Source organism: Carassius carassius, chromosome 21 (assembly GCF_963082965.1).
Source record: "Carassius carassius chromosome 21, fCarCar2.1, whole genome shotgun sequence".
NCBI classification, from domain to species: Eukaryota; Metazoa; Chordata; class Actinopteri; order Cypriniformes; family Cyprinidae; genus Carassius; species Carassius carassius.
This window is the reverse complement of record NC_081775.1, coordinates 25698162-25711072: the sequence shown is the minus strand read 5'-3', so window position 1 is coordinate 25711072 and position 12911 is coordinate 25698162. Positions and strand designations below refer to the sequence as shown.

General features: G+C 38.7%; 1 protein-coding gene across 1 annotated transcript; it reads left to right on the top strand.

The window, feature by feature from the left end:
• Positions 1-470: 470 nt before the first annotated feature.
• Positions 471-12022, top strand: LOC132097996 (choline/ethanolaminephosphotransferase 1-like). The gene is made up of 10 exons (XM_059504061.1): positions 471-666; positions 788-890; positions 1998-2405; positions 3836-3983; positions 7072-7213; positions 7452-7536; positions 7740-7871; positions 8334-8492; positions 8814-8939; positions 10290-12022. Exons 3-10 carry the CDS (start codon positions 2055-2057, stop codon positions 10425-10427), a joined length of 1281 nt encoding a protein of 426 aa, XP_059360044.1. The 5' UTR covers positions 471-666; positions 788-890; positions 1998-2054; the 3' UTR covers positions 10428-12022.
• Positions 12023-12911: the final 889 nt, after the last annotated feature.

Sequence of the window (12911 nt, the reverse complement as noted above, 5' to 3'; positions counted from 1 at the left end):
CTGAGATGTATATTTTGCCTCTGTAATTCTAATACTTTATCTTATTTTATTTCTAACTTATACACGAATTCATTTTGCACTACATGCTTAATACTTTTTTATTATTTTTATTATTACTATTACTTTTATTATTTTTCTTCCTGTTAATACATACTGTATGTGCACTATTTGTAAGCAGCCCACTTGCAACTGCTTTGGCAATACAAATGTATTGAAATAGAGCCAATTCAGTGGATGGCCATGATTGACAAGGGCCAGTGCAGGCAATTTGGCCAGGACACCGGGGCGTAATCTATACAGTCTATGGGTTTAATGAAGGACTGTTCATTATTATTCCAAATTTAAATAATTGGATTTGATAAAATTAACACATATGATTAATGTAAAAAAAAGAAAGAAAAAAAACCATATAACATATTTTATCGCTTGCTTTTATTTTGAAATGCTTACTTCAGGAAGGCGTTGTAGTTGCGTTGTTGAAGCGCGTTTCGCACCTCCGCTTCTCATTCACGCCGTTTACCCGGTCGGTTAACCATCCTTCACCTTCTTCGTCCCGGCATTTTTATTTATCTATAATTCATTTTAAGAATTCATCTTTTGGCATCACACGGACATCTCCAGTGTAATGCTGCGGGGAGAAAAGACATCTTCACGACGTAAACAAAGGTAACGTTACTATTTATCACATCCCAACTTCATTAATCACGTTGCCTCTAAAAACTTATTTAACATAATTAAAATTGAACACGTATACCACATTTATAATCTTGTCTGACACGTTTGACAGATTGCTATCAAACTGCCGACGTCACTCTTGGGATTGTTATCCAGCTGACGTCATCCTCCAGATTTTAAAGGGCTGTTATAAATCTTATGAATAGAGTTAACAGGTGAGTACGTCATAAAACATACGACAGATCAATGCCATAGTTTAATGGTTTGGTTTTATTAAATCCCAGTGCATCGTGCTCTTATCTTTCTTTCCTGTAACTGCCCTCTTCCTGTACTGGCAGGTGTATTTTAGGGAGCTGGGTGAACTCAAGTAACGTTACTGTTGATCACAGACGAACTGTATTAATCACACCTCCTCTAAAATGGGTTTAATATAATTATAGTTGCAAAAATATTTTTATAGTATAGTTGCATCTATATTTTGTTATGCCTAAAATAAAATGTAAGTAAAATGTTATGGAGACTGAAACCCCTATTAAATTACAAAAATAATGTTCTTTGTTTTATAGCTGTGAGATCAACTATATACTTCTGTACACATTAAAGCTGACAAAATCTTTAAGTTAAGGTTGAAGACAGAGCAAAGTATTTTAAAAGGGCATCAAAGTATAAATTTATATAAAGTATATGTTTGCTTATAATTTTATTAAAATATATTAAAAGGCATCAAATAAAGTAGAAAACCATCAGTAAAATATCTGCTATACTATTATTGAATATTCTTCCAATAATTTTCATTTAGATCATTTTAAAATGAAAACATATTTAAATAAAATTAAGTATTATATCAGCTTATGATTCTATATTTATCTAATATTGCTTATCATTTTATTCTGTAAAAATTTTCTAAAGTATAAAAGCACTGGTAGAACATCTGCTAGAATGTAATGAAATATTCATAGCCTGTAATTTTTATTTAAATTTTAAAATGCATTTTAATTATGCATTTGCTATTGATTATAATTGAATTCAAATAGAATATACAGATAATTTTGTTTTAGTGGGAGAAAACAGTCCTCGTCTCGTCTCATCTGATCTTTAAAATTCTCTGTTGTCCTTGAGCAATACATTTAGCTTGTTGATTGTTCCAGACTGTAGTGTAGCTTGACTGTAGTGTATAGAAATCATTTACTAAATAGCAGTTAACGAAGTAACTATTACACCACCACGTAAAAACATTGTTAATTATAAATTCCAGTTTTTCATTAGTGTCAGAGTTCTTGTTCGGAAATAATTTATGCATGCAACTGGATTTTCTCCCATAGATCTAATCCCATAATCTCATTGTGGATTCAACGTTCACCACGTCCACACAGAGAAGCATGAGCTCACACAAGAGACCTGTCCGGGCTCGGCCCGATTCAGACAACAATTTCTCCGTGGCCCATGACCTGAACGCACCAGGTGTGGAAGAGGGCCCCGGGCTCCTGACCAAGCTGATGGAGCTCCCCGTAGCTCGTCTGTCCCGGCAGCAGCTCAAAAGGCTGGAGGAGCATCGGTACAGCAGTGCGGGACAGTCCCTCCTGGAGCCCTTCATGCAGAGGTTCTGGTGCTGGCTTGTGAGCAAAGTGCCTCTCTGGGTGGCACCGAACCTCATCACCATGGTGGGACTCGCTACTAATATTATCAGTACTCTGATGCTGGTATACTACTGCCCTACTGCCACCGAACAGGTATCGTGCACTTCCACTGCTTCACTAGATTTCAATACTGGTTTAAACAGATCAGCTGCAAACCCTCATTCATTTTATTTTCACTTGCTAACAGTGGTATAGTACAGATTCAAATTAATGTCAATGAGAAAAATATGTAGCAGTTATTTTAATTATTATTCATTATTTTAATATAGCGGTTTTAGTGTAGTTATTATTATTTAGCAGCAGCAGTTACACTGGTCATTTTTGCTGGTTTTAATATCGGTTTGAAAGTAATTATGAATATTTAGAATCAAACAGCAGTTACAGTGGTCATTATCAAGATAGTTTCTTCTTGTTGATTTTATTATCGGTTTTTAATCGAATGTTTAGTAGCTTTTGCAGTGAGTCAGTGACCACTATCAGGATGCTTTTTATTGTTATTGCTTTTAATATCAGTTCAGTCAATTTAAGAATTCTAAGTAGTTTATACAGTAGATTTCTGGTATTTTTAATTATTATTTTTTTTTAAATCGATTATATTTTAATTATGAATATTTAACAGCTGTTGCAATATTGGTTTTAGTTTAGTTTTTAGCTTTAGTGTTAAGTTATTAAAGTGGTCATCATCATTGTTTTTTTTTTTTGGTTTAATTATCAGTTTAGTAAAATGTTCAGTATATAATATCTATTACAGTATCATATGTTTTGTTGTTGTTGATTACTTATAATTAATCAGATTTAAGATACCTTTTTAATCTATTTATATGTTTAGTAGCTATTACAGTGGTCACCATTAGAGCATGACCTTTTTGATTATTTAAAATGAGTTTTATTTGATTATTAAAATGTAACAGCTGTTACAATGGTCATCAGTCTTCTTTGTTGATTTATGCATCAGGATTAGATTTGGTTCACTTGTAGCAGTTACCATTATGGACATGATCTTTAATCTACTTTAAAATCAGTTTCGTTTTTCTTATGCAGTAGGATGTGGTCTTTTTTGCTAGTTTTTAATATCAGTCTAAGTGTAACTGTAATTATTAAGTTGCAATTGTGGTAAATTCTAGGCTGTTCTTCTTACCCTGCCTTGCATATAGTTTATGAAGGCCATAATTTAGTATATTTTGAGCTCTCCAGAGGAGATAATTGCTGTGGTCTGTTTAAACAGTGCACTAAGACACAGTGTATTGTCAGAGATCGCTTGTTCTGTCCGCTGTAACAGCCTGTGTTTATCAGCTATAACTGTCTTATGGTTCCTGCTGTTATGGAAAGCATCTGCATTGTTTAAGTCTGCAATAAGACACCCTCTCTCTCCATATCATTTGTATTCACAATAAGGCTTATAGATATAGAGAACACATTCGTATCCACATTTGTGGCATTAAGTATGAAGTTGCATGTTAATCATTAGTGCAGTGCAAAGCATCATCGTGGACCGAAATTTAAGCCTGTTTTATCTTTTTCAGGCACCGACGTGGACATACTTAGCCTGTGCTTTGGGTCTGTTCATTTATCAATCATTGGATGCCATAGATGGAAAGCAGGCACGACGGACCAACAGCAGCACACCACTTGGAGAGCTCTTTGACCATGGCTGTGACTCTCTCTCTACAGGTCTGCTCACGTCTGTGTATGCAAATACAGTCAGCTACTATATTACACTTAGATCCATGGCACTATGTTTTATTACTTTATTATTACATTTATTTAAAAGATTGAGCTCTATACACTAACAGGTAAAATAATTGTTTAAAATTTAAAAATTTGATGTGCATTTATTTGATCCATCCATCCATCTTCTACCGCTTATCCGGGGCCGGGTCGCGGGGGCAGCAGTCTAAGCAGAGAACCCCAGACTTCCCTCTCCCTAGACACTTCCTCCAGCTCTTCTGGGGGGACACCGAGGCGTTCCCAGGCCAGCCGGGAGACATAGTCTCTCCAGCGTGTCCTAGGTCTCCCCCGGGGTCTCCTCCCAGTGGGATGTGCCCGGAACACCTTCCCGGGAAGGCGTCCAGGAGGCATCCGGAACAGATGCCCGAGCCACCTCAGCTGACCCCTCTCGATGTGGAGGAGCAGCGGCTCTACTCTGAGCTCCTCCCGGGTGACTGAGCTTCTCACCCTATCTCTAAGGGATCGCCCAGCCACCCTGCGGAGAAAGCACATTTCGGCCGCCTGTATCCGGGATCTTGTCCTTTCGGTCATGACCCAAAGCTCATGACCATAGGTGAGAGTAGGAACGTAGATTGACCGGTAAATCGAGAGCTTCGCCTTGCGGCTCAGCTCTTTCTTCACCACGACAGACCGGTACATCGACCGCATTACTGCAGAAGCTGCACAGATCCGTCTGTCAATCTCCCGTTCCATCCTTCCCTCACTCGTGAACAAGACCCCAAGATACTTAAACTCCTCCACTTGAGGCAGGAACTCTCCACCAACCTGAAGTGGGCAAGCCACCCTTTTCCGACTGAGGACCATGGCCTCGGATTTGGAGGTGCTGATTCTCATCCCAGCCGCTTCACACTCGGCTGCAAACCGTCCCAGTGCATGCTGAAGGTCCTGGCCTGATGAGGCCAACACGACAACATCATCCGCAAAGAGCAGAGACGAAATCGTGTTGTCACCAAACCTGACCCCCTCCGGCCCCTGGCTGCGCCTAGAAATTCTGTCCATAAAAATCATGAACAGAACCGGCGACAAAGGGCAGCCCTGCCGGAGTCCAACACGCACCGGGAACAAGTCTGACTTACAGCTGGCAATACGAACCAAGCTCCTGCTCCGTTCGTACAGGGACCGGATAGCCCTTAGCAAAGGGCCCCGGACCCCATACTCCCGGAGAACCCTCCACAGGCCGCCGCGAGGGACACAGTCGAATGCCTTCTCCAAATCCACAAAGCACATGTGGACTGGTTGGGCATACTCCCATGAACCCTCCAGCACCCTGTAGAGGGTATAGAGCTGGTCCAGTGTTCCACGGCCTGGACGAAAACCACACTGTTCCTCCTGAATCCGAGGTTCTACTATCGGCCGGATTCTCCTCACCAGTACCCTGGCATAGACTTTCCCAGGGAGGCTGAGAAGTGTGATCCCCCTGTAGTTGGAACACACCCTCCGGTCCCCCTTCTTAAAAAGAGGGACCACCACCCCGGTCTGCCATCCCAGAGGCACCGTCCCCGACTGCCACGCGATGCTGCAGAGGCGTGTCAGCCAAGACAGCCCCACAACATCCAGAGACTTGAGGTACTCAGGGCGGATCTCATCCACCCCCGGTGCCTTGCCACCGAGGAGTTTCTTGACTACCTCGGTGACTTCAGCTTGGGTTATGGACGAGTCCACATCTGAGCCCTCAGCCTCTGCTTCCTCAATGGAAGACGTGACACCGGGATTGAGGAGATCCTCGAAGTATTCCTTCCACCGTCCAACGACATCCCCAGTTGAGGTCAACAGCTCCCCACCTCTACTGTAAACAGCGTTGGTAGGGCACTTCTTCCCTCTCCTGAGGCGCCGGACGGTTTGCCAGAATCTCTTCGAGGCTGACCGATAGTCCTTCTCCATGGCCTCACCGAACTCCTCCCAGGCCCGAGTTTTTGCCTCCACAACCACCCGGGCTGTAGTCCGCTTGGCCTGCCGGTACCTGTCAGCTGCCTCTGGAGTCCCACAAGCCAACCAGGCCCGATAGGACTCCTTCTTCAGCTTGACGGCATCCCTTACTTCCGGTGTCCACCACCGGGTTCGGGGATTGCCGCCTCGACAGGCACCGGAAACCTTACGGCCACAGCTCCGAGCGGCCGTTTCGACAATGGAGGTGGAGAACATGGTCCACTCGGACTCAATATCTCCAGCCTCCCTCGGGATCCGGTCGAAGCTCTGCCGGAGGTGGGAGTTGAAGATCTCTCTGACAGGAGACTCGGCCAAACGTTCCCAGCAGACCCTCACAGTACGTTTGGGTCTGCCGAGTCTGTCCAGCTTCCTCCCCCGCCATCGGATCCAACTCACCACCAGGTGGTGATCGGTTGACAGCTCCGCCCCTCTCTTCACCCGAGTGTCCAAGACATACGGCCGGAGGTCGGATGAAACGACCACAAAGTAGATCATCGACCTACGGCCTAGGGTGTCCTGGTGCCACGTGTACTGATGGACACCCTTATGCTTGAACATGGTGTTCGTTATGGACAAGCTGTAACTAGCACAGAAGTCCAATAACTGAACACCGCTCGGGTTCAGATCAGGGGGGCCGTTCCTCCCAATCACGCCCCTCCAGGTGTCACTGTCGTTGCCCACGTGGGCGTTGAAGTCCCCCAGTAAAACGACGGAGTCCCCAGTCGGAGCACTTTCCAGCACCCCTCCCAGAGACTCCAAGAAGGCTGGGTACTCTGCATTGCCGTTCGGCCCGTAGGCACAAACGACAGTGAGAGACCTATCCCCGACCCGAAGGCGCAGGGCGCGATCTTTATTTGATCCAAGATACAGCAAAAGCAGTAATGTTATTAAATATTTTTACTATTTAAAATAACATGTACTGGTGTTCTATTTAAAAAAAATATTGTGTAATAATAGTTTAGACTTTTTTTTCAGCATTGTATCATCCATCTTAATGTACAATTTTATTAGCTCCAATTTCACATGTACGCACATGTTTATTATCTGAAAGATTCTGTTGTCGGATGTTAAAATAACAGTTGTTTTCTGTCTTTCTCTGATGCAGTGTTTGTGGTCCTGGGCACCTGTATAGCAGTGCAGCTGGGCACTCACCCTGACTGGATGTTTTTCTGTTGTTTTGTGGGCATCTTCATGTTTTATTGTGCTCACTGGCAGACGTATGTTTCTGGAACGATGCGCTTTGGCATGTGAGTAAAACCTATCCTCCTAATCATAATCAGTGGCACCTGTACTTCACGTTCAGTTCACAGATATTATATTTGAACATTCAGTTCTGCTCATGGGAAACCAGCAGCTTTCAGACAGCTGTTGTATGGTAGATAAAGTACTACAGATAGAACAGGAAAATCAAGAATTGAGTCAGATTAATAACAAAATAATTAACAAATTTTATTTAATCTTTTAATCACTTTTTTGCTTGTGCAGAATTGATGTGACTGAGGTTCAAATCTACATTATAATCATTTACTTACTGGCTGCCATTGGAGGAACGGCTTTTTGGCAATCTGTGGTAATTTAAATCAATCTTAATTCTTTCATGTTTTGGTCATATGATTAGACCAAATGTTAAATCTGCATATCATGGTCAGTCAGGAACTCTGATTTTCTTGCATGCTTCATGTGTTCAGTGAAATGCAGAATCCCAATGAAAAGCTCTCATAAATGTGATGACTGGGAACAGGAAATGAGAGATTTGTTTTAAATGTCTTTCAGATCCCTGTGATAAATATCCAGGTTAAAAAAATACCCGGCCTTTTGACTCTTCTGGGTGCCATTTTCTCCTGCACAAACTATTTCCGGGTTATATTTACAGGCGGAATGGGCAAAAATGGATCTACTATCGCGGTAAGTTAAAACCAAAGTGTGGGTGGTTTTTACACTACTAAACAAATGAAAAAGAAAAATGACAAAATTCATAGTGACAAACACTTGAATGTAAAAAATTCATAATTTTGTGTTATTTAATGTATTTTTAATTCTAAAAGTTTAATTGAAATAAAATTGTTTACTTAAGTCGACTGGACCGACCTAAATGTCTATATATATATATATATATATATATATATTTTTTTTTTTTTTTCAGCTAAAGCATGTTAAGTATGAAATATCATTGTGTAATGAGTGACTGAAAACTGCTGTGAAATGATGAATAAGCATATTTTTTTCATGTAATATGTTTTAGACATTTTTTAATCTAGTATGGATCAGACGTATGCATTATTAAACATACATGATGTGATTATCAAAACAAATCTTGTTACTACATATCTCTCTAAATGAATCACACAACTGTTTTTCTTTTATTAGGGGACAAGCGTTTTGTCTCCATCCTTCCATATAGGAGTGGTAATCACACTTGCTCTAATGATCTATAAGAAGTCATCAGTGCAGCTATTCGAGAGACATCCCTGTCTCTACATCTTAGCGTTTGGTTGTGTCTCAGCCAAACTCACCAACAGACTGGTGGTAAGATCCCGAATGACATTAGTATACTGTATTTAATTCAGCTTTACTAAATAAACTGCTTTTAAGACATTCTGTATGAATACTGTTGGCAGATTATTGATATATCTCTACCTGAACATTAAGACTTTGCATGGTTTTTATAGCTGGTAGGAAGAATTATGGCTTGCATGCAAGCATAAATATATTGTTGGTAAGATTTTATGCATATTTTGATATAAAGACTAAACGTTGTTGTCTGGAGTTAGACACCTGTCACACTCAAACCACATTAGCATTAATTAGTGTAAAGGTCTCTACAGTCACATCTGCTTTGTTTTCTAGGTTGCTCATATGACAAAGAGTGAAATGCATTGTAACGACCTGGCCTTCACCGGACCAGCTCTGCTGTTCCTGAACCAGTACTTCAACAGTTTCATCAATGAGTACTGTCTTCTATGGGTCGCTCTGGTATGTGTGACATCTGTCTGAAAACATGGATTTTCCTTGCTCTTTTGATATAAAGAGCTCAGTGTAGTATGTAGATCTACTTTGATTTTCACATCGCATGGCTTCTTACACAGTCTGCTGTGACTAGTTATTGAAACGAAGTTGAAACAAAGGTCATTCAGAAACTCTCATGGTCGTGACGTCACAATAACAAGCACATTCAAGTCAACATGATATCAGAATTGCCACGATTTACATTCTTAAACTTTCCTGGTCATATTATGCGCAATTATGCACATCATTTCAAATGTAAAAAGAAATCTATAATATAATAACTCTTCCTGCTGCTCTTCCTCTGAAACAAACACATTGAGGTATGTATGGAAGCCCGTTTCTGCCATTGAATGAAAATATTGCAGCTTTTTTTCTACAATTGTGATTTTATAAAGTCAGAAATGTGAAATGTAAACTCAGAATTGCAGAGTTATAAATTTGCAATCACTAGGAAAAACATCAGAATTGCCTGATTTAAACTCTTAATAAAAAAGACTGAAACATGCAATAGCAACTTTATATCTCACAATTCTGACTTCATTGGCTTCCGAACAATGAATAAAAATGCAGGTGCAACTTAACATCTTGCAATTCAGACTTTTTTTATAATATAAACTTGCATTATATCATGCAATTCTGTGAAAAAAAAATGTCCTAAAGTTATAGTAGGATATAGCTAAGGGTCAAAGCGGGTGGAAAAACTGTACTTTTTAACTGTACACAGTGCATGACCTTCACCTTTATTTAAAGGAACACTCCACTTGAAAATAGGCTAATTTTCCAATACCCAGCTAGTTTGTGTAGTTGCAGAGTTTCCGGGTACTATTTTCAGGCGCTGCGTAATACCACTGCGCTGCTACACCCATGGAACGGGAGCAAAGTTTCTTGATTATTACACCGGAATGAGAGTATAGTTCTAAGCCATATTGGCCTAGAAAATGGCAACCTCTCATTCTCTTTCATCGGTCTTAGTACACGATGTAACTACAGAAGAGTAAAGTTTTAAATATGAAAAATATAGAAACTCTTTGGTCATTTCTGAGCGAGATCAGATTTAATGATCTATGCTAAGCTAAGCTAAAAGTGCTACTGCCAGACCCAGAGATCAGCTGAATGGATTCGAAAACCGTAAAACTCAAATGTTTAACTCTAGGGGAGTTGGAAAATTATATATATATAAAAAAACTGGAGTGTTCCTTTAACCTAAAAAAGCATACCTCTTAAAAAAGCTCATGCAATTCGCTGCTTTTAAAATTTTCATCTTGACTTATCAAAAATGCATTTGCCATGCTTTAGCTTTTTGCTTTGTGTTTGTAGGTGCTGTCAGCGTTTGATCTGGTGCGGTACTGTGTGAGTGTCTGTAACCAGATCGCCACACACTTAAACATCTGTGTGTTCAGCATCCAGCCTCCGTCTCCATCCAGAGTTCAGGCAGACAGCAGAAATCACCACTAACCTAACAAACACCTCCAGTAGGTCACGCACTTCAGAGAATGTAAAACACAGCTCACAGAGACCAAATGGTTGAAGTTATGAACTTCTCATAATGAAGAGCGAGCATATTTGAAGGACGAAAGGGAATATTAAATAGAATATGCATCCTACGGTTTGAATTCAGGCATTCAGTTGTCAGTATTTTGTTGTTACATGACCAGTTTTGTTTGCCATAGTTAGATGATTTGCCACAGAGGTCACAACTATGAATGTTGAAAAAAATTATTTTACAGTTTAAATGTTTTTGTTTCATTTTGTTTTTTTTTGCACCTAGTGTTTTGCCCAGCAGTGTAGAATCCTTTCCATTAACAGACAACAATCCATCTGAATGTCGTTTCGTAATTCTAGAACGCTATAGGCGTTAACTGGAAACAAAATGAAATGTCAAGATTTAAACTTAAACGCCAGTGTCACTGTTGCCAGTACAAAGCTGTGCTGTTGTCTGAGAGGAGCAGAGAGCATTCGGAGAGAGGTAAGAGATAACATCAGACCTTATGACAAGAAAACAGGCCCAAGAGTTTTTTTCCATCAATGTTTCAGAAATTCAAGAATTTAAATTCAGCCTCTCCTCTGATGTCATTCAGTAAACTAATCTATACAGTATGAATCTTTTTTTCTTTCTATGCATTTGTTACTTTGTGTTTGTAGTGTTTTGATTATTATTATTATTATTATTTAGGCATGCCAATGTCACTAAATGATAAAAACTGTATTATAAACAGTATTTAGATGGTGCTGTATTTTCCTAATAATAACTGGGGCTAAGATAGGCATCTAGAGTGGTTATAAGTGAGTACACTGTACACATATGAACCCTTAATAACAGACATTAAAACCTAAAAATCAGTGTTTATGGTCTAAATAGTTAGTTGATGTGAACTCGTGCTAATTTATTTTTGTGCCTTGTCGGTTTACTCCTCTATGCACAGTATAAGTTGGACTCAGCGATTTTGATATTTTTTTTAACCTCTTGTGTAAATCATATTTTGTTTCTAAGTATCATACTCAACATGGATGCAATTTCATATTCCTGTGTGTTGCGTTATTAAATTAGTATTCTGAAATCAGTCATTATGTAATTTTTTTTTACCTTCATGCCAATTAGTTTTAGAGAAAACTGGAATTTTTTTGACAGATTTATATTGCAAAACAATGCGGTACTGTATGGGGTGCTTCCAAGCGTAGAATATGAATAGAGCGGTCGAACTCCATGCAAATTTCTCAAGATATGTTTTGCATCTACCTCTGAGCAGTTGCTTGTACATGTTATTTTAGTCTCTCGGTTTGAGACTTTTATTGAAAATGTTTTAATCCTGTTGTGAACGTTATTTGAGTGGGTTCCTGTGTATTTGTGTTTCTCCTTTGATAAAATATGTCACCCGTTCACCCGGGCCGCTCTGAGGTCAACCAAAGCTGCAATACACACATAGTTAAATAAAATTGTCTGTCACTGCATCTGCAAAACATGTATAATTTTTGTTTGTTGATTTACAGCAAAAGCTTTACTTTGTAATAGACTAATGACCATGAAATAAAGATTGTCATATTTATGTTAACAGATTTTTTTGATTCAGTTTATTTTTAATATAGTTATGTTAGCAAAAATGTACCATGGTTTTGGACATGCCATAACTAAAACCTTTCAAATTAATTTAAAATAATTATAAAAACTATATAGACACATTAAATTAATATAAAGACAAAACAAAATTGTAAAAACTTGAAAGAAATTAGCAGTTTTTAGTAATATTTAATCAATGATATTAAAATAACACTGCATAGTAGTAATGTATTTCTGTGAAGTAAATTTTGGAGCAACATATATGCTTAGAAAATCTGTAAATATTCTCTTTAAGTCACATTGGTAATTTCATAACCCCTTAAGTATTTTATAAGAACTCCAGTGCTGTGCTTTTTGTAAATGAACAGCGTATCTTTCAGATACAGTCATACAGTATTCAATAATGAATCATCTCTATTGTGCAGCAGTTAATTTGTTCTTTATCGCCTCCGAACTCTAACCAGTTTTTGGTGTGGCTTTTCTGACCAAAGTGGCTCTTTCCAAATGGGGCTTGTCAATCTATAATTCTCACTTCTGTAATGCATCTTGTTTTGTTTTTATTGTTATTATTAAAACCATCTGGGTTATTAAAGTTAACTATAAGGGAAAAAAAATGTTACTTCAAATAAAATAAAAAAATAAATCTTAAGTTTTGTTTATTTCAGCTAGTTGGCAAAACAAAATTTCTCAAATAACTAACTGAAATAATAAACACTATACAGACATAATCGAGCGAATAAAAACAAAATAATGAAAATTACTAAATCAACAAAATTATTTGCATGAAAAGAAAAAATATTACCTATATTACATAAGTAAAATCGTATAAAATTCTTCCCTGGTGTGCTTAAAATTGTACTTCCAAAAATACTTTTAATAGAATC